This window comes from Drosophila teissieri, chromosome 2L (genome assembly GCF_016746235.2).
Source record: "Drosophila teissieri strain GT53w chromosome 2L, Prin_Dtei_1.1, whole genome shotgun sequence".
NCBI lineage: Eukaryota > Metazoa > Arthropoda > Insecta > Diptera > Drosophilidae > Drosophila > Drosophila teissieri.
Window position 1 is genome coordinate 21,786,404 of NC_053029.1, and position 22,040 is coordinate 21,808,443.

Below are 22,040 nucleotides of genomic sequence, written 5' to 3' on the forward strand. Positions count from 1 at the left end.
GGTTGCGTTTTTCTTAATGACATTTTAAGCTAATTTTAATGGGATATTGTGTAGACATGGCCATATAAATGCATTAATTTCTGGCTGAGTTATATTCAGTATGGTTACCATATTGTTCATTTTCTGTAGCTTACCTTTTTTGGTAATAGCATCCAGTAACACCAACAATACGGATCTGGCTTTACATCCAAAGTGCAATCCGCTTTTTCAGTGCAATGCGTATTTTTCAGTGGCAGGTTTTGCTGAAGTGAGCTGTGGTCAATACTTATGACCATCTGGTTTAATAATAATTTTCCGGTTTTAGGTAAACTGGCTGGAAGCAAACTATATATGTAATAGAGTTGGAGCAGTCCTAGCTACTGTTAGGAATAAGGAGCAGCATCAGCTAATGCTTTACTACGTCAACAAGAAAGGTAAGATTTATTCAGAAAAGTGAAACTATTCCATGTTTGACCTTTGTTTAGAACGGTTATTTGGAAACAGAACCTTTTGGTTGGGCGCCACAAATCTGGTGGATCGGAGCTATTTCTGGACCTGGATGAGCACTGGCGTTCCCGTGACCTACGCACAATGGAGTAAAAGAGAACCCAAGTCTGATCAAACAGGTCAAGATGCCTGTCTTGTTTTGGGAACTGACAATTTCTGGCATAGTGAACCCTGCCAACGGAAACACAATTTCATTTGCGAAAATGTTTGTCAGCTAAATTATACATCGCTAGACAAAAGAGTATATATCTAAAATTGTTATATTGGGTTAGTAAATCCGAAAATATATATAAACAATATCCAATGCAAAAGTAATAGAAAATGCATTTCAACGATGCAATTAAAAACGAAAATGTTTCAAAAATGTATCAAAAAACTTAATGGTTTCAGTTTAGGGTTTGTCTTAGTAATCTGAGAAATAAAATAACCGCGATATTCAAATTAATAAACTTCCTTATCTTAATAATTTCGATAAAAATTTATTTTGTCAATACATAGCAATATTATAAACTATTTTCCATTCATCTTATATATTAAACATTATAATTAAAAGTAGGGTTGTCAAGCATAGATATATAGTGAAATGTTTTTGTTTTATTGACTCGAACTAATGTCCCGTCTAGAGGTGGGCGCGGGCCTACTTTTTGAGGCCCGGCACGGCACGATCACGAAACCTAGTCCCAAAAAAAAGCACGAGGCCCGCACGACCCAAGCCAAACACGAAAATTTCAACAAAAAAAACCAATGCAATTTTTTAATTTATAGTATGTCATATACAAAGAAATTTAGTTAAGTCCAATATACTTATTAATTGCCAATTGAAAAAATGAAGCATTCACAACATCTGACTATTTTTGTTGTACTAACCTTCAGTTACGGAAAACGAATGTAGATCTTTTGCAACCAATGCGAGCTGTTTTCTCTCCAGAATTTTCATCACACGATTGGGCACCGTTTTTTTGGCAAATAATGGAAGCGAATCGATTCGGTTGGTTGGCATTTTCATTTGCCGCCAAAACACATCTGTGTCGGGCGAGTGTGCCCGTTCCATGCCTTGCATTCTTGCATTCGCGGCAGCATACAGCGGGCCTCCGGGCTTTTTTTTTTCTGAGGCCCGGGGCCCGCACGAACCCGCACGAAACTCGATTTTTAGGCACGAGCACGTTTTTTTTGGCAAAAGCCCGCGGGCCACGAAAAAGAGCACGGCCCGCGCCCACCTCTAGTCCCGTCAGTTGACTAAAAACAACGCTAAGAATAAAACAAGAGAGAACGCTATAGTCAAGTTCGCCGACTATCTGATACCCGCTACTCAGATATTCGAAGTGCGAAGGAAAGTCTTCAGCACATACAGTTTTTGGCGATTTTGTGGGCGTTAGAAACAGTTTTTTGGCAAATCGATAGAAATTTACAAGACTAATACAAAAATGAAAAAATATCAAAACATTTTTCAAAAGTGTGGGCGTGGCAGCTTTGGGCGGTTTGTGGGCGTTAGAGAGGGCGTGGCAAAAAGTTTTTTGGCAAATCGTTAGAAATTTACAAGACTAATACAAAAATGAAAAAATATCGAAACATTTTTCAGTTTTGGGCGGTTTCTGGGCGTTAGAGTGGGCGTGGCAACATGAATCGACAAACTTGCGCTGCGTCTATGTCCCTGAAGTCTGTATGGTTAATCTCAACTTTCTAGCTTTTGTAGTTTCTGAGACTCGACGTTCATACGGATGGACAGACGGACGGCCTGTTACATATTTTTCAAGGAATCTAGTATACCCTTTTACTCTACGAGTAACGGGTATAACAACTTTGAGAAATAGTTTTCATAAAAATAGAATGTTGAATCACTGAGATCAAAGCACTTTACAAAACCATGACACAATGGGTATCAACTGTGAGAAAACCTTATACCTTATAAAATCACATATTTGTTTACGTCACTAATGCCTATTACATATGTACATACCATGGCTCCACGCTTTTAAAACTAAGTAAATGTGCTTATATAAGAACAAGGGGCTGGAGCATTCCCAGCTCACAAAAAGATGTATTGCGCAAACAGATGCTGATTGATACGTAGCTAAAGCCCAAAGGCTGCCTTGCTGAAAATTGAAATCTTATGATCTCAAAGTCTTTTTTAATTGCACATATTCGGCTGATATTTTATTTAACACCCGCCCACAGTTTTTGACACACTTCGTCAAGATAGGTTAATAGGTCACGTCGTCATCAAACTGGCAACGCTTCTCGCAAACGAAGTAGCGCTGCTGCGAACACTCCTCGTTCACCCAGAGTCCGTTGATTCCGTTGATGCCGAGGCAGTGGCGGTTGTCGCTGGAGTAGCCCGGTAGTCCATTTTGAAAGTTGCGGTAGTTGAGAGCGCGTCCCTTGCTGAACCACACCCAGTTGTTGTCACTGGCCAGGTCGGTGCCCGAGGTCCAGAGCGGATCGGTCATCAGATCCTGCTGGTTCCGGGCGTAGTTGAAGAGGAAATTGCGCAGACTGCGCTGATCCTGCTCGGATGTGATGCTTACCAGCGTGTACCCATAGGCGGCACAGGTGGCCTGGGCCTGGAACCAGTTCACTTTAGCGAAAGTGCCTATGGCGAACCTGCCATCGCGCAGACTAAATGGCGAGAATGCGGGCAACTGGGGCTCCTCGGAGGTGTCGTTCCCGGGAGCAGGGGATGAGGGTGATAGGTCCGATTCCGGCTGGGACCAAGCCGAGCCGAAGAGCAAACAAACCAAGAATAGGGAACGCATGGTGCTTTGTATGGCAAGTTGAGAAGGGAGCTTCCCTTATATAGCCCATGCCCTAATTGCCCGGGCATTCATCAATGTCACTAGATAAGCAACTGAATCTGGGCATAAGTAAGTACTTTTCCCAAATTGGTTCAGCTCGCTAGCTTCTTGCGTTATGCCATAAATATTGCCCCAGTAAATCTCAATTTTAAGCGCTGAGCAAATCCTCTGGCCGTTGGTATGTTAAGAATCGCACTGGCTAATAATTTCATTCCACCCCAATAGCCTTCAATCCAATGCATGTGCTGCAAATTTATCGAAAAAATGTAAAAAGCATATCTCATTTAACTCAGCTGTCAGTGGGGGAAATCCGAGGGAGAAAAAGAGACGTTATGACGGGTCAAGGATTGCCAATTGCCAATGCGGAACCCTCGTCCAACTTTTCCCCATGCAATCTTTATGCACATTTCCTTTCGGCGTCGCTCTGTGTGTTTGCCAAGTGTTTACTACTCCCGTTGGGATTAAACAGCAACGAAATGTGCAAACACAGATCGCTGCACTTCCTTTATTCCTCTTTGACTTGGGGGAAATGACATAGAATCAAAAATGGCTTGCTGCATTGTGGTAAGTGTGGCGTTCTGCGGGGCGTACGCGTAATATGAATTCTTGAAATGGCGTCGCATTTAGAATTGCATTTGCATTAGCCACAATGCTGCACAATGGGCAGAGAACTCGCATTACAAAGAAGGTCATTCATGGTCAGGTGGAAGGTAATCGTTTTAGTACAATAGTCCCTACTTACATATATTTATATCGATATCGATACAAGTATATGCAAATCGTAGGTTCAAGTACAATTAAAACAAGAGAGAACGCTATAGTCAAGTTCCTTGACTATCTCATACCCGCTACTCAGCTAATGGAAGTGCGAAGGAGGAATTTCAACACTTCTTTCAGTTGGAGTGGGCCTGGCAATAAAATTTTTTGGCACATCGAGTAAAATTTACAAGACTAACGAAATTGTGAAAATATATCAAAACATTTTTTAAAAGTGCGGACGTGGCAAAAAGTTTTTCTGCAAATCGATATAAATTTACAAGACTAACAAAAATGAAAAAATATCAAAATATTTTTCAAAAGTCGAAAACGCTTTTTTCTGCCTGTTACATACTTTTTAACCAATCTTGTATACCCTTTTACTTTGCAAGTATTGGGTATAAACAGATCGCCATATTTTAGGATCCTGTCAAAAAAAACTTTCACTTAAATATGCTTATATTTATAATTTTATATATATATATTTATAATTATTTAGATACTTTCTAGGTTATATTACATTACAGATATTTTATAATTTGTATTATTATTTGTATTTTGCAATGACGTCGTGTTTAGCGTTTCCCTTAATCCATAAATTGAAGCAATATTCAACCTTTTGGAAAAAATCCATCTTTTGTGAGAAATCACTCTCTGTGAGGCAGATCGGGCATATTAAACTAATAGCTCTTGGCTAAATGTTTCGTCGCATTATTTAAGTGGTCCTGTGGCGCAATGGATAACGCGTCTGACTACGGATCAGAAGATTCCAGGTTCGACTCCTGGCAGGATCGGATGTACACTTTTTTGTTTTAGCTATTAATGGCCGTAGTTATGGGCGTGGCAAAAAGTTGTATGGCGAATCAAAAAATCAGTCGCACGGACGGACTGACGGACCGACGGACGGACTTACGGACTGCTTAAGACTTAAGACTTTCAGCTTAATAGCTCAACGGAAAACCAGGTCGTCAGGGATTATGACAGTCGTTGTGTGCGTTGTCTTAAAAAAAATTAAAGTCATTATAGTATAGTCATTATAGTATCATTAAGTATACTAGATTCGTTGAAAAGTATGTAAGTAAAAACTGCCACGCCCACACTTTTAAAAAATGTTTTGATATTTTTTCATTTTTGTATTAGTCTTGTAAATTTCTATCGATTTGCCAAAAAACTTTTTGCCACGCCCACTCTAACGCCCACAAACCGCCAAAAACTGTCAGTGCTGAAGGCTCTCCTTCGCTATTCCACTAGCTGAGTAACGGGTATCAGATAGTCGGGGAACTCGACAATAGCGTTCTCTCTTGTTTTATAATTGCAACACAATGTTAAACTCTTGGACACAACCTTATTCTAAATTCTTAAACACGAACAAAAATTAACTAATACTGCAAATAATAAGAATTGAATAGACTATTTCGTTTTTAAAGAATAAGCAATAAGAACTATTTAAGGTGTTAGTTGATAAATTTCATCCTCCTTAAACCATGCTTTCGTTAGTCGACCTTCGCTTTACGTACTGGCAAAATGTCCAACAGTTGAAAGCCAATCTCATTCTCCAGTTTTTCCACTTAAAGCATAAATTAGGTTGAACGATTTCCAGCGGGTGGAGGGAAAACCCTTGGCTTGCTGAGCAGTCTTTGGTGCATATATGCTGCGTGACTATCTGCTGTAAGAAGGGTCCTTCCCGTCTTGTCGATGTCCTTGCTTTGAGCATTTCCACCGAAGCAGCGCTAGCAACCTAGTTTAATTGCCATTTTCCTTCCAACCGACCAAAGACAAATAGCTGGAGCTAATAGATCATGTCATCTTGTCAACAAGTCTTTCAGTTTAATTAAGCATTCAACATGACACGTCCAAAAACATCTTAATTTGAAGCAATGATGAATAGTTAAAAGAACATGGATCAGTTTGTATACCCTTAGAGAATAGAGAATATATTGATTTCAGTTAGATGTTTTGCAGTTAGGGAATCATTTTCGACCACTTTATTTGTAATCATTTGAACAGCCGAGTCGGTATTGTAATGCCATTTTGTGTGCCTGTCCGACTGTCCGTTTCTCCGCAAGTAAACTATTAATGGGAGTGCAAGGAAGAATTTTTAAAATCGTTTAATAAATCAATGTGTTCGACTATCAAATACATTTAATGGCATATAAATAGAGTATAGAAATTGTCTAAAGATGTGTTTAGACATAATAAGTAGACAAACTATAAATATGTTATATTTATGGGCTGCAATAAACATGGCACGGGACAACATAAGTGGCAACTACAGATAAGTACGATTGCAGTGGTCTATTGCCGAAGTGTCAAGAGATATGATCACGCGGGAGGTGATTAGCGCGGTCATAGGCCACAAACATAGATTTAAGATAAATCTCAGCTGCATTGACCTACGCAGACTGCAGCGTCTTACAAGCGCTGCATTATATAATTAGATGATAAGAACCTATGTAAGAATGAATAAAAGGCGATGCCCTCGCAGTAGCGAGTCAGTTAGATTCAAACACCCGAATTGAACTCATTAAGTGTACGCATTAGTTTATAGTGTGAACAGAAATAGTAAAAACAAAAATATTAAAACAGTTTGAGAAGTTGGGGGGGTGGCAGTTTTGTTCTCAAATAAACTTGCGCTGCATCTACTGAAATCTTCTCACTCAATCTTTTACTATCTTGATTTTATACTAGTCGCGAGAACACAGTGCTCATAGGACCGGCGGGCATGCCCATATCAACTTGTCTATTTATCAATAAATTAATTTAAATAAAAAAAATGTGTAAGAATGTGGCACAATTTTATTCGGTTACAGTGGGAATCCATCTATAAAAAATTGCGAATGCAAATGAATAAAAATCTAAATATTTTGCACAGTTTTGGGCGTGCTCAAATTTTTTTTTGGCATATTAGTAGAAACTAGCAAAACAAATAATAAAACAAGTTATAAAGTGATAGAAAATTCAAAATCGTTCTGAAACAAATTTACACCGCATAGGCATCACTAGAATCTGTATTCTTAATCTCAACTTTCTAGCTTTTATAATTTCGCAGATCGACTCGGCTAGTGATAGATATTAGCGAGGAAATAAATATTCTTATCGCTTGCCCCGCTTATTGACAAACAAATCGGTGACACAAAAAGCACCTTAAGATTTAATCGTTCAATATTTCTTCCATAAAGTTTCGGGCGTCCAAGCGCCCAGTTTGTTAATTAACAAATTTCTTATATAGCTAGAACAAGGTTGTGTAGGGGTAAAAAGTTTCCAGATAATTAGAAGACCAGCAACAAGGGGAGTGCCACGTAATTCTCTAGCATATTAATTTAATGTCGATTTGCATGTAATATCCCGCTCAAGGCGAAGTTTAAACCCAGTTTTAGTTTGGTTATGATGACGAACTCGAGTGTAATCTAGCAGAAACACATTTATGCAATGACCACTGGCTAATTAAAACTAATGACCAAGTCAAGCAAGTAACAACCCAATGTCAGCTATTAGCGGCTGCAGGTGGATGTCCTGAGTGTCTTTCCTTGTTCGATTCGTCCTAGAAGGGCTGCAATTCAATCGAAAGGGAAAATCACTCCCGCAAAAGGTGGCAAAAGTTACGCAACAGTCGTATAAAAAGTCGCACGCGATATCCCGATACGCCGGAGGGAGCATTCGCTGGCAAATCCAAATAAGAAGGTCAGTCCAAAGTCATTGAGTTGCGTGCCACGCATTTGCCAGTGCCCTTGTCTGTAGCAGTTGCAGTTGCACCCTTAGAACAAGTCAACTGTAAATTGGCTTAGCAGCAGTTTATCATTAAATTTGATGTCATTTTATTTCCCACTGCATTCCACCTACATTTTGGATTTCGTATGAGAAAGATGTACGTAATGTGGAGTTTTATTAAAATAATATTTTCAAGTATTCTGCAGATCTGGCAGTAGTTGTGCCTTCTCTTTATGAAAATAACCCTAAAATACAAAAATTCATTAAAAAAAAGAGCCATAAAGTCAGGACAACGTATCATAAAAGTAAGGTCCTGTATTTATGGTCCGTAATAAATACAGGACAATGCTCCATGAAAATTTTCTATTTCCTAATTTAAGTTCGATTTTCTAAATTATTAATTAATTATGAGCGATTTTTTCCGTTGGATCCGAATACTTTTCTAAATCGACCGGTAATTAGCCTAAAAACTAAGGACATTCGGAAATAAATAATAGAAAAAAACAAAAATTGAAAAGAGAGAAGTGTTTTTTGTTGTGTGCTTCTTTAAAAAGCAGTATAGCATATAGAGAAAACAATAGATTTGTACTCTTTCCCCGAACTTTCGCGAATTTTCTTTGTGTACCCTAAAAATAATAATAATCAAGCAAATTCACCCTAAAGGTACGGTTTTTTTGTTCACTTTTGGGTTAATTTATCTAAAATTGAGGGCATGTTGATAATGGCTCCTTTTTAAGGGATTTGTTCTAAATGTACAAATAGTGCAGTAAGTTGGGTAAGCATTTTTTTAGAAAATACAAGTTTGATGTGCAGATGTGCCTTCAGTGCAATATACAAATAAAACTCATAATTTTTTAAAGAATATTTTGTTAAATTAAAATACTTAATTATTAAGACCATTTTTTAAAACCCGTTACTCTTAGAGTAAAAGCGTATACTAGATTCGTTGAAAAGTATGTAACAGGCAGAAGGATAGAAGAATATTTTGTTAAATTCAAATACTTAATTATTAAAACCATTTTTTAAAACCCGTTACTCTTAGAGTAAAAGCGTATACAAGATTCGTTGAAAAGTATGTAACAGGCAGAAGGAAGCGTTTCCGACCAAATAAAGTATAAATATATTTTCTCAATCAGGATCAAATCGGAGTCGATCTGTCTGTCGATGGCCATGAGCATGGGTAATAAAAAACAAGAGAGAACGCTATAGTCGAGCTCCCCGAATATCTGATACCCGTTACTCAGTTTAAGGAAGTGCGAAGGAGAAATTTTAACACTTTTTTCAGCTTGCGTAGGCGTGGCAACAAGATTTTTGGCAATCGAGAGAAATTTATAAGACTAACAAAAATGTGAAAAGAATATCAAAACGTTTTGCAAAAATTTGGGCTTGGCAGTTTTGGGCATGTTTGTGGGCGTTTCGTATTGATATGCAAATTTTTTTTCCTCGCACCACGCTACCACCCAAATTGAGTATAGCATTCCCTCTTCTTAAATTTTTTATTTTGCCGGTTGTTTAGTTCACAATTCTATTTCGTAGGTAATCTTTCTCCAAAAACGTAGTTCCGGGAAACCTTCTCCAATCGAAGGACAATATCTTGCTTAGAGGCAATAACCGGGCTAGCTGGAGCCCACTCGATCTTTTTAATAGTTTGATCACACGCGTGGAACCGGTGGTTGCGCAAAAGATGCACAAGTCCAAGCTTAGACTGAAGCAGACCCAACCGCAAACCAATGCAGTTTCGCGGACCAACACCAAACGGCATGTATGCGTCCATGTTAAGATTTTCGCGGTTGTCCGGACTGAAGCGCTCCGGATCGAACTTCTCTGGGTGCGGCCAGTACTGGGGATCCCGATGAATGGCCAAAGTGGACATATAAATGGACATCCCGTGCGGCAGCTCCATGTTGTGAAATGGTTCTAGGTTGAATCGCTCACCTTCCGCCGGTTGAGAGCACTCACGTTCTACATAGCCCACGATCGGATACTTGCGGAGTGTCTCGTTGATAACCTGAGATAGGTAGGGCATCTCCTGAATACGCTCATAGCTTATATGGTCATCGTCACCGAAAAAGTCAACGATCTCTTGCCGCAGACGGTCCTGCAGAGCCTGGTTCCTGGCCAGCTCATAAAGCGACAGCGTCATTGTCGACGAACTAGTTTCAAATCCGGCGGTTTGAAAAATAGCTGCCTGGGCAACTAAGTAGTCCAAGTCAATTTCCTTTGACAACTTTTTCGGGTTAGCAGCAGCCTCGTGCTTAATAGCAAGAAGAATGTCGACGAGGTCGTTTCGCTTTTCGCCTGTCCGTTCGCGCTCCGTTAGTACGAAGTTGATGCTGGACCGAATGAACTTGGTGGTTTCCTTAGAAAAGAGTTTCACACGGGCCAGTGACGCCAGAGAAGGAAGCATAAAAATAATGGCAAAGTCAATGGCCCTACTTAAGGTCATTGAAAATATAGCCTTATTGTGGTAGAAGAACTCGCTCTTGGTGTCCTGCAGAGCGTTAGCCTCGACGCCAAAAGCTATAGTCGCTATTAGGTCAGTGGTGAATCGGGCGCACAGATCCTTGACTTGGACTTCAGAACCACTGCCTAGGCGTTCGGCGCTATCCTCTAGGTTCTTTCCAATCTATGAATGGCATTAAATATGAAAATTAAAATACAAAATTAAACAAAAAAATTCAAAACTTGATAAAGACTCATTAAATAAGTCCCATTTGGATGTAAAAAAGATCTCTCGTTGACTTACCTTCACCATTAGAGGGTACATTTGCTTGATCTTGCCGGTCGTAAAAACTGGAGAGATTTTTGTGCGTAACTGTTTCCATTCTGGGCTTCGTGCAAAGAAGAGGTTGTTATATCCAAGGGCGTCGTTGTGTGGGTCAGTTTGCAGTGCGCGGTTGTTGAAGAATTGAAACTTTTTGATCATCACCGTCTTAATTAGGTCTAGATCGCGAATTACAAGCGCCGGACGATGAGCCATGTATACTCCAACGAAAGGTTCGTTCTCGAAGCCAGGGGCTTCGTGGAATTTTTGGATTTGCTCGAAAAACGGCACTCTTGCGGTCAAAAAGTCCCGGGTGCAGCCGACAATAGGCAGCGGACTGATGTATTTTACTCCATGTCGCTTCCAAAAGGATAAGGTTCTCCTTTGCCAGATATAGAAGAGTATGGTTAATGTACCGAGAAGAAGCACTAGCTCGTACAACATGTTTGACGCTTTAAAGTTAGGAAGATACTTTTAAAATTCCCTATTAGCAGGCCGCTTTTAAGCGATCGCCAAAGCTTTTTTGACGGCATATGCAGTTTGTTGTGTTATATAGACAGAGCGTAGATGCTAAGACTGCCAGCACTGAAAAAAATGTATAATGATCCATTTTATTTCGGCTTCAGTTTATTGCACATACTTATTGTGTATGTGCCAATTGACATACATCTTGCTTACATTAGCTGGTCAATTATTTTAAATGTATAGATTAATTATGGGTAAATATGGTTATATGATAATTATACATATTTCAAATTTTAGACAAAATTTTTATTCAAACTACCTCAGCTATATAAAACCACAATACCAATAACGATCAAAATAGTTTATTAAATAGGAAAAGTTTTAACAATTTTACAAACAAACTTATACCCGAAATTGTTCGGTGTATAGTAAGTATACTCTGTATACACGCGTATTTGATAAGAGTTTTTAAATCGCCATTTAATGTTTGACTAGGCGACTATTGTGGATGGCATTTTGCTAAGGCTTCATGACTATACACAAAGTTGAATCAAATGCGAACCGAACAGAAGTAAGTCGAGATATTGTTTCAGCGAGTCAGCGTGTGCTGTTAGATTAAAACAGACGTTGGGGAACACTTCTGGTATGAATTATTCATTTTTTTCATATTTGTGTTATCATCATTTGATTATTTCATATGGCATATATATGAATATAAACAAGAGAGAACGCTATAGTCGACTATCGATATCCGTTGCTCAGCTAGTGGAAGGGCGGAGGAGAAATTTCAACAGTAACAGTTTTTATACCCGTTACTCGTAGAGTAAAAGGGTATACTAGATTCGTTGAAAAGTATGTAACAGGAAGAAGGAAGCGTTTCTGACCATATAAAGTATTTATATTCTTGATCAGGGTCAATAGCCCAGTCGATCTGGCCATGTCCATCTGTCCGTACGAACGTCGAGTTCTCAGGAACTGCAAAAGCTAAAAAGTTGAGACTAAGCATACAGACTCCAGAGACATAGACGCAGCGCAAGTTTGTTGACCCATGCTGCCACGCCCACACTTTTGTAAAATGTTTTGATATTTTTTCATTTTTTTGTTAGTAATGTAAATTTCTATCAATCTGCAGAAAAACTTAATTTCCAAAAAAAATTTTGCCACGCCCACAAACCCCCAAAAACTGTCAGTGCTGAAGAGCCTCCTTCGCAGTTTCACTAGCTGTGTAACGGGTATCAGATAGGCGGGAAACTCGATGTATGTGTGTACATATGCATATTCCCGCAATAGAAAGAAGACAGCGAAAGTTTCATGTATTTATTTAGAGAGGCTAGTTTGCGCAGACACATTCTGACGGACAGACAGATTTGATTTTATTACATTTAGTTATGGTGCCAATTTTTCTACTAAAACAATCCATTTTATTTGCGGGTATTAAATTAAGTGTATTTACAAAAGTAGAAAATTGGTTGGGACAAAAAAAAGCGCCGATCCTGCCAGGAGTCGAACCTGGAATCTTCTGATCCGTAGTCAGACGCGTTATCCATTGCGCCACAGGACCACGTGCTTGATTGAAGTGTAAATGCCATAAAGATCTAATATCCCAAAGGTAAAAAACTTTTCCGAACCGAGCAACCGAGCATTCTCAAAAAGATAATTATAATCTACAACCAGACAGCCCGGCTAGCTCAGTCGGTAGAGCATGAGACTCTTAATCTCAGGGTCGTGGGTTCGAGCCCCACGTTGGGCGATTTCCTTTTTAATTCTAATTATTTACACGTTAATATTGTGGTAGCATTTTGAAACCAGCATGTGCAGCGAAGTTATAACTAAAACCCGCATGCAAAACCTAAATTTTTCTTTCCGCACGCTGCGGAAACGATTCCTTCTACTTGTAGATGGATATTGTGGAAAATGTTGTTTTAATAACAAGAAAAAAATATGTAATTAATATATTTAAATATTTTGGCCTTCAATTACAAATAAATTGTCAAAGTTTTATTTTGCGATCTTTTGAACTGAGCGAATTGTTAGTTTTGGCAAAAAAGGTGGTCGTTGGCCCCATATGTGATGTTTTTTCTGAACTTAAAATGTTAAATATTTTTTATAAATTATCCATAGACAATGATGGAGTTCAGCTCCAGTCAGCAAAAGCCGGGACGAAGATTCTGCCTGAGCAGAATCGCACGAAAAAGAATGGTCTTAAACACAATATAATGGTTGAAAGAAAGATGTCTGTTTTGTTTGCTTATCTGTTTGTAAACATCTGGTTGTAAACATCGTGATAGGAGCAATAAATATGACGCAAAAACTAGTACAAGTATAGTTAAGGATATGCAACGTTCTGAACTTATATTTTGAAAAAAATTATATAATTTATTATTAATGAAATAATTAAATATAGACTCCAAATATTGTACAAAATAAACGTATAATAAAAACGTTAAAAAAATCGATCCTGCCAGGAGTCGAACCTGGAATCTTCTGATCCGTAGTCAGACGCGTTATCCATTGCGCCACAGGACCACTTGCCGCGAAGTTAGTTCAAAAAAGTTCAAAAATGCAAAGCTCGTAAATTACTTCTGCACATTGTTATCGACATTCCCATCCAAGCAGAGTATTTGACGAACCATAAGTTTAGAAGCTAGGAGAGCTTAAATTTTTTCCCCAATTACACATTACATTTAATTTTTACTAATTATACGTGTGTCACGGTTTTTATTGGATTCCCACTTATGACTACCTACAGCTGTGTTCATTGAAATAGCAGTGCTTATTAGCTGCACGTTTAAGATACAAAATCCTATGAAATACACTTTTAATGGACAAAATATCTTAATAGCATCATTATGTAATTAATTTTAAATAATTCAACAGATGATTCACTTTTAATTCTTTAATAATTTCGAAAATATGGATAAAAACAAACATATAAGGCATAAGATGTTCGCTAAAATAGCAGTGCTATTAAAAAATAGCAAGAATCAACATGACTTAATTTTTTTACTAATATTTTTATTCGGGTCTAATACTTTGTTGCATAGCGTTTGTTGCTTATCAGTGCCTTACACCTGCGCGGCATGGAGTCCACCACTTCCTGAAAACGTTTGGGGGAAATCTGTGCTTTAGAGCATTATGAGCGCTTCGACACATCATGTTTAATGTCGGCCCACATCATTTCGATCGGGGGCTTGTGCTGGGCATGGCATTACGTCTATATTATTTTGGGTAAACCAATTCAAATATTCTGTTAGAATAGACTTCAAGGACATATTCAATTCAGTATAAGACAGCAAAACATTAGTAAGTATATTTACATATACGTTTTGGTCTATAATACCATCAATAACATGTTTGGGACTGTTGGAATATCCCTATTATATATATATATATTTGTTTTAGCTACACTATTATTATTGTCTTCCGGTAAGAAGCCCTCTCTCTCTCTCTCTTGCGTTTTGATCTCTACTAGGTATAGCTCGTGGTGAATGGTGTTGCACAGAAAACATCAAAATATAAAAGAATAAAATTAATAATCATAAAAATACACATAAATACTGTTCTTATTATTGAGGGTGTTAAACTAAACATAGTTATCAATAGGGACTTATACCATTGTATGAAAGTATGCAAAACAATCCCACACCAGGATATTAGGTCAACCACGCTTAACAATCTTGAGTCTGTGGTTTTGGTGGTACTCGGTGTTTTGTTTTGGCGAAGTCCTACCTAGCCATATTATGCCTTTGACTAAGTGGAGGCATCTTGTTGTTCCAAGTTCAACTCAAACTTTATGTCCCCAGAGCATGCAAAAGAATTAACCTTGCTTAAAGGAACTGTGCGTCAATCATCTGTACCGGTGGTTTTATGTAAAGCACCAAGATTTTCGGGATTCAAAACCTATTTAATGGCATTGAATACCATTTTGGAACAACATTAAAGTATTTTTTTAATTTCTGTAAATGTTTTTCCCTCCTCTCTAAGCTTAAAAATCAGCTTTCTTTCTTTCTGGGAGCAGTGCTGTCATCTACTAATAAAAAATAATTTTTTTTTGTAATTTAAATTTCAAATATACTAATCAACTTAACCAAACTCACTTTTTATAAAATATAGATGATTTCGGGACTTTTCGTTGGACAAAACCAAACACTGATATTCAAATGAACAGCCTTAAAGATGTGAATTTGCTCAAGAATGTAAATATAGGAACGATAACTTGAAAAACTAACGGGACTTTCCTTTTTTTTCTATCTAAAAAAAATAATTTAAAAACAACTCGCTCACGAAAAGGTAATTTGGAAAATAAGTTTATATTTCTCAGTTTTTCATGCAATGCTATTTCAATGAACACAGCTATTCATATGTAAACTAAGCATTCTTTGACCTTTTATGTTGAATGCAACAACGATGCAGCTCCCCCCAACAAAACCACGGACTGCAGCGACGCCAACACTGAGAGAGAACGAAAGCGTCATCACCGGGGGAGAAAATCAGTGGGTCTCAGTCCGTCGTTGACTTTAGAAGTGTGCAGTTCTCGAGAGCGGTAGAAGGAAGCCAGTAGTGGTAATAAATTGAAGACCAATCTACGAAGAAAAATGCGTGTTTTCGGGTCTAAGAAACGTTTAGAGACCAATTCACGTTGTGCTCCGTAACCTTATTGTGGAAACTACTATTGGAATAGTGGGTGTGTGCTTTAGTGAGTGTGCTGTGAAAAAACGAAACGAGTGTAAAAAGTAAAAAAAATGTATTGTTTAGCTTCTGAAAGCTGCAGCATAGCAGTCGTAAGTCGTAAAAGGTATCCAACTTATTTGAATCCTAGCCGTGTTTTTTCTTTATCACTTTTCTCGGTGCTTTGTCTATTCTGTTTTTTACATGCTTTTTTGTTTTCATCGTCTGCTTCTGCTGGGGACCAGAAAGAGAAGAGAAAACCTAATACAAAAGCACATACATATGTATATTGGGACAAGCAGACGTCGTTGTTGTTTGCCCGCTCTTGTATTAATGCTTTTTGTGGGCATAATTGTCTGAGTGGTTCTTGTTGTTGCTCTTTGCTTAGTTGCGTTTCGTCTTCGCACTTACATTCGTTAGTAAGTACATATATTGGTGTATGCTTGCGGCTCTCTCTCTTTCTTTGCGGTTCTTTCTCTCTATCTCTTTTATTGTACTCTCTTCTCCTGCCATATGTGTGTTTGTAGGCCTCCGAAATATCAGAACAAGCCCTGCTTTTACTCATAGTACAAATTTTGTTTCGCTAGTCGCGAAATTGGTGAACTATTAGAACTTGAATGCATACTAACTCGTTATGTGTTTTAACTTTAAAGAACTACGTTTTTCTAAACTATTTTTAATTTATTAATCTTTTAGATGGTTTGTTATTTATTGAACTTCAAAGACCAAAAAAATATATAATTAATACAAGTATGTTAAGAAGAGTAAAAGTGCGCAATGTAGGCATGTATGTATACATTGTATTTATGTACATATATATGTACACCTGTACATCTAAATGTTATACTTTTTATTTGTCTTTTTACCGTTTCTGTTAGATATTTATTTTTAATTTTCGCTATAATACAATAATAAAGAAATAAAAACAACTTATCTTCGTAATCAATTTACAGTATTTCTTACTCTAAAATTTGAGGATAAATAGCGAACTCAAAGAAAATATTCTAGATGGAAACAGCTTATTTCAGCATGCCCTATACATCATGTTTATACATATGTATGTATGTATACCTGTGCAGTTAAAGCCACATACTTATAACAGGTTGAATACAATTTAATTCAAAATGGAACAGATATGATCAGTACAATGATCACAATGACCACAAAGGTTTAAACTTTTGACTTACAACAAAGTAAAATGCAAAACTTCTTCGCTGCATAAAGTGTTTCTTATTAAACGGTAGAGATGCTTACAGAAGGATTCAATCAAATTACATTCAGTTCTAAATTCAACCATTAAAATACCTCACATGTTTGTAAAATCTTGCATTATTTTGTTCGGTATCACTAAAGGCACAAATAGTGCGTAAAAAAAATTCTAGTCTTTTGGGCGCTATCTACAAAAAACAACATACAGAAAACAAGTCTAGCAGGCCGAGACACATCGTCGTCCATTTTGGCTTGCAACTTCGCCATAAGACGATACAGCAGACATTCGTTGAAAGCGAAAATAGCGCAGAGAATGGTAATGGTGCAAAATGTTCGACGTCCCCTTTGCCTGCAGAAAAGTATATCGCAGATACATATTTAAAAACCGCCTCTTAGAACATAGTAGAACCAGGCACTAGAGACTAAATAAAAAGCGCGGCGCTCACACAAGTGCAGTTTTCTATAAATATCCCGGCTTGTTTTGGACCGTTTGTAATTTCATTTTCATTGCAACTTCATGCCCCTGACATCAGATTCAATGCTTGTTCGTCCACCATCCGGTCTACCCTGCCGTTGTTGCGTTGCAAGTTCTGAAACGATTATAGTTTCCATCTCTTGCAGTCCTTAACGCAATCTGCCTGTTTCGCTCATTCTCTGACAATGGCATGTTGTCGGACGGTAGGGGGAAAGTCAGTATGTCTGTGCGAATGTGAGAGCTACTCACCCTAACCTACGCAACAACAAATGTGATGCGCCTTTAAGTTCTCTCATGTCGCTTTTTTTTGTACATATCTACGGGGCATACATTCTTATTCCTATCATTCATTCTAACCGGCTTCACTACTTTTTTATTTTTCATTAGTTTTCACCATCAGATTTTGTGTAGCGGATGAAAACACAATCATTAACAATTTTCTAGACTACCTCCTAAGTCTTTAGTGGCTATCTCAGATTTTTTGCATCTCAGTAACGAAATCGAAACTTGTTAAAGTCCTTGTAATCGTCCCATTGTTATAAATAAAATTAGTTTTAAAGCAAAAACACTAATTTACGAGTTGAGATAAAAGTAACTTCAACCCCAAAAGTTACTGATATGAAACTGAATTAAAACAAAAACTATAACTTTTTATTTTAAGTAAACCATCATTTTTTATACCCGTTACTCGTAGAGTAAAAGGGTATACTAGATTCGTTGAAAAGTATGTAACAGGCAGAAGGAAGCGTTTCCGACCATATAAAGTATATATATTCTTGATCAGGATCAGTAGCCGAGTCGATCTGGCCATGTCCGTCCGTCTGTCCGTATGAACGTCGAGATCTCAGGAACCACAAAAGCTAGAAAGTTGAGATTAAACATACAGACTCCAGAGACATAGACGCAGGGCAAGTTTGTTGATTCATGTTGCCACGCCCACTCTAACGCCCACAAACCGCATAAAACTGCCACGCCCACAATTTTGAAAAATGTTTTAATATTTTTTCATTATACCCGATACTCGTAGAGTAAAAGGGTATACTAGATTCGTTGAAAAGTATGTAACAGGCAGAAGGAAGTGTTTCCGACCATATAAAGTATATATATTCTTGATCAGGATCAGTAGCCGAGTCGATCTGGCCATGTCCGTCTGTCCGTCCGTCTGTCCGTATGAACGTCGAGATCTCAGGAACTACAAAAGCTAGAAAGTTGAGATTAAGCATACAGACTCCAGGGACATAGAAGCAGCGCAAGTTTGTCGATTCATGTTGCCACGCCCTCTCTAACGCCCACAAACCGCCTAGAGCTGCCACGCCCACACTTTTGAAAAATGTTTTGATATTTTTTCATTTTTGTATTAGTCTTGTAAATTTCTATCGATTTGCCGAAAACCTTTTTGCCACGCCCACTCGAACGCCCACAAAACCGCCAAAAACTGTATGTGCTGAAGACTCTCCTTCGCAATTCGAATAGCTGAGTAACGGGTATCAGATAGTCGGGGAACTCGACTATAGCGTTCTCTCTTGTAAATTTTCTATCGATTTGCCAATAAACTTTTTGCCACGGCCACTCTAACGCCCACAAACCGCCAAAAATTGTCAGTGTTAAAGACTCTCGCACTTCCACTAGCTGAGTAACGGGTATCAGATAGTCGGGAAACTCGACTATAGCGTTCTCTCTTGTTTTTGTATTAGACTTGTAAATTTCTATCGATTTGCCAAAAAACTTTTTGCCACGCCCACTCTAACGCCCACAAACCGCCAAAAACTGTCAGTGTTGAAGACTCTCCTTCGCACTTCCACTAGCTGAGTAACGGGTATCAGATAATCGGGGAACTCGACTATAGCGTTCTCTCTTGTTTTGTTTTGTAATTGTTTTAATATTATTTACCATTGAGTAATTTGACTTCAATGAAACATCAACAAAATATTGACTACATTTTAAATACATATTTTGTATATATTATTTTTACTTTGTGTTTGCAACTACATATAAATAATGGACAAATTTTGTAAAGATATATTCAACAAGAGAGAATGCTATAGTCGAACTATACTTGGAACTGCGATCTCGTTCAAATCCACAATTATATCGTTGACCCCGCCGCCCAATTCAATCAAATCACAAGAAATAAGTAGGATGTTTCACTATAAAGTAGAATACTGTTTTATAATCTTTTCGTTTGCACAGCACTTGGTTTATCTTTAATTTATTCAAGAGACATCCGATCGGTTGAGTTTTCGCAGGAAGAAAAATTCACTGAAGACAATTCACTGGATTCCAATAATTTATATTGAATTTTTAAATAATACTTTTAATATATGCTGATTGACTCAAACTTACTTGTTCTAAACTTATTGTTCTATCAACTTTAATTCCCAAGAAAAATGTTATCTCATTTAAATCTGTCATTCTAAATTTATTCATTGAATATCATTTGAAACTGTTCACTACAGGTGAATTTAAAAATCCTTCTTTTATACCCGTTACTCGTAGAGTAAAAAGGTTTACTAGATTCGTTGAAAAGTATGTAACAGACAGAACAAAGCGTTTCCGACCATATAAAGTATATATATTCTTGATCAGGATCAATAGCCGAGTCGATCTGGCCATATCCGTCTGTATGTCCGTCCGTATGAACGTCGAGATCTCAGGAACTATAAAAACTAGAATGTTGAGATTCAGCATGCATACTCCAAAGACATAGTTGCCACTCCCACACTTTTGAAAAATGTTTTGATATTTTTTCATTTTTTGTAGACTTGTAAATTTCTATCGATTTGCCAAAGACATTTTGCCACGCCCACTCTAACGCCCACAACCCGCCAACAACTATCAGTGTGGACACTTCTCCATTGCACTTCCACTAGCTGAGTAACGGGTATCAGATAGTCGGGGAACTCGTCTATTGCGTTCTCTCTTGTTTTTATTTATTTATTTATAAAGAGCCAACAATTAATTAAATTTAGAGCTTTCTTTTATGGTTCCAAAGATGGATACAGGTGGACAACAGGTGTTCCAGTGATAGGTTGTCGTTGCATAACGAGCAGGTTGTCTGTTAGGTTTGGTCGTGGTAGTGCTTGTATGTTATTTGTGTGTTTCCGAGTCTGAGCCGTGTGATTATACTCGTTACTCGAAGAGTAAAAGAGTATAGTAGGTTCGTTGTAACAGGCAGAAGAAAGCGGTTCCGACCATATAAAGTATATATCAAGAATCAGGATCAATAGCCGAGTCGATCTGGCCATATTCGTCTGTCTGTCCGTCCGTATGAACGACGAGATCTCAGGAACTATAAAAGCTAGAAAGTTAAGATTCATCATGCAGACTCCAGTGACATAGACGCAGCATAGACCCGCCCAATCTAACGCCCACAAACCGCCCAAAACTTCCACGCCCAGTGGCCTTTTGAACAATGTGTTGACATTTTTCTTAGTCTTGTAAATTTCTCTAGAGTTGCCAAAAATCTTTTTGCCACGCCCACAAAACGCCTAAAGGTGTCAGTGCTGAAATTTCTCCTTTGCACTTTCACTAGCTAGTAACAGGTATCAAATAGTCGGGGACTCGACTATAGCATGCTCTCTTGTTTATATTTCTAGTGTGTATGTTATAATAATATTTATAGTTGTATTTATTAGTTTTAATTATTTTTTTAAAAATAAATAACATTGGCCCATGAGGGGATCGAACCCGCGACCTTCGCGTTATTAGCACGACGCTCTAACCAACTGAGCTAATGGGCCTGATAAAACGATCCAGACAATTAAAACATAGATTTAACAAAAAAGAGCGCTATAGTCGAGTTTTTTTTACTATAAACGAGAAATTTGTATATTCTTTTTGGCATATCGATACAATGAAAACCAGTCAAAAATAATATCAAAAGTGTGGTCGTGGGAGTTTTGGGCGTTAAAGTATGCGTGGCCAAATTAATAAAATGAAATTTCAAAACATTTTACAAAAATGTGGGCGGTTTGTGGGTGTTAGAGTGAGCGTGGAAACTTGATATGCGTCAATGCCTATGCCTCTGGAATCTGAGTTTCTAATCTCAACTTTCTAGCTTTTATAGTTTCTGAGATCTCGACGTTCATATGGACGGACAGGTCAGACTCTGCTTTTATTCCTTATAGGATGAATTACATGTTTATTACATATAAAAAGATGCGCCCAACGTGGGGCTCGAACCCACGACCCTGAGATTAAGAGTCTCATGCTCTACCGACTGAGCTAGCCGGGCTGAATAATACATGTTATAAACGACCTATTGTTGGCTAGTTCCTTGACTAGCAGATGCTCTTCATATATCGTTAACAAAATGGGGAAAACAAATTAGAATTAAACAAAATATTTTTAAAATGCATTGGTATGGTGAACAGCCTTATTGGCGGTTTGAATGCGTTAGAGTGGTCATAGCCAAAATCGTTATGGCATAATTAATAATAAATAAAAGTTTCAATATTTTAAAAATATTTTGGCTAGGAAAGTTTTGATCGGTTTGTAGACATCAGAACAGGCGGGACAATGTTCTGAAAAAATATAACAATGTTATTCAACAATCTTGTGAGTCATGCCGGAAGACCAAAGTGACAAAGCTATTTCTATTTTGATAACAAATTTATATCTTACTAATCAAAACTACACTTTACAAATAACGGGTAAACAAACTACATTTAGTCGCCAAAATTTAAAGAAATACTCTGAGGCATTTTAACAAAATACT

General features: G+C 37.7%; 4 protein-coding genes and 6 non-coding genes across 10 annotated transcripts in view; 4 read left to right on the plus strand and 6 right to left on the minus strand.

The window, feature by feature from the left end:
* The first annotated feature begins 100 nt into the window (after window positions 1-100).
* On the plus strand, window positions 101-739 carry LOC122626811 (galactose-specific lectin nattectin). The gene is made up of 3 exons (XM_043807210.1): window positions 101-247; window positions 305-413; window positions 465-739. Exons 1-3 carry the CDS (start codon window positions 101-103, stop codon window positions 737-739), a joined length of 531 nt encoding a protein of 176 aa, XP_043663145.1.
* Window positions 740-2,687: 1,948 nt separating this feature from the next.
* On the minus strand, window positions 2,688-3,239 carry LOC122611616 (macrophage mannose receptor 1). The gene has a single exon (XM_043784827.1). The coding sequence runs from the start codon at window positions 3,237-3,239 to the stop codon at window positions 2,688-2,690; it is 552 nt and encodes a 183-aa protein (XP_043640762.1).
* Window positions 3,240-4,755: 1,516 nt separating this feature from the next.
* Window positions 4,756-4,828, plus strand: Trnar-acg. The gene has a single exon. It is a non-coding gene; the product is annotated as a tRNA-Arg (tRNA).
* Window positions 4,829-9,109: 4,281 nt separating this feature from the next.
* On the minus strand, window positions 9,110-11,003 carry LOC122624043 (probable cytochrome P450 6w1). Its single transcript, XM_043803506.1, has 2 exons — window positions 10,489-11,003; window positions 9,110-10,368 (listed from the first exon to the last, which is right to left on the minus strand). Exons 1-2 carry the CDS (start codon window positions 10,948-10,950, stop codon window positions 9,268-9,270), a joined length of 1,563 nt encoding a protein of 520 aa, XP_043659441.1. The 5' UTR covers window positions 10,951-11,003; the 3' UTR covers window positions 9,110-9,267.
* A 1,456-nt stretch (window positions 11,004-12,459) lies between these two features.
* Trnar-acg lies at window positions 12,460-12,532 on the minus strand. The gene has a single exon. It is a non-coding gene; the product is annotated as a tRNA-Arg (tRNA).
* Window positions 12,533-12,648: 116 nt separating this feature from the next.
* Window positions 12,649-12,721, plus strand: Trnak-cuu. Its single transcript has one exon. It is a non-coding gene; the product is annotated as a tRNA-Lys (tRNA).
* Window positions 12,722-13,424: 703 nt separating this feature from the next.
* On the minus strand, window positions 13,425-13,497 carry Trnar-acg. Its single transcript has one exon. It is a non-coding gene; the product is annotated as a tRNA-Arg (tRNA).
* Window positions 13,498-15,642: 2,145 nt separating this feature from the next.
* The window catches only part of LOC122626440 (ecdysone receptor), an 81,498-nt gene continuing 75,100 nt past the window's right edge, over window positions 15,643-22,040 (plus strand). The window contains exon 1 of the mRNA XM_043806706.1: window positions 15,643-15,766. The gene's annotated coding sequence lies outside the window, so the exon portion shown is untranslated. The remainder of the gene's footprint in view (window positions 15,767-22,040) is intronic.
* On the minus strand, window positions 20,990-21,063 carry Trnai-aau. Its single transcript has one exon. It is a non-coding gene; the product is annotated as a tRNA-Ile (tRNA).
* On the minus strand, window positions 21,485-21,557 carry Trnak-cuu. Its single transcript has one exon. It is a non-coding gene; the product is annotated as a tRNA-Lys (tRNA).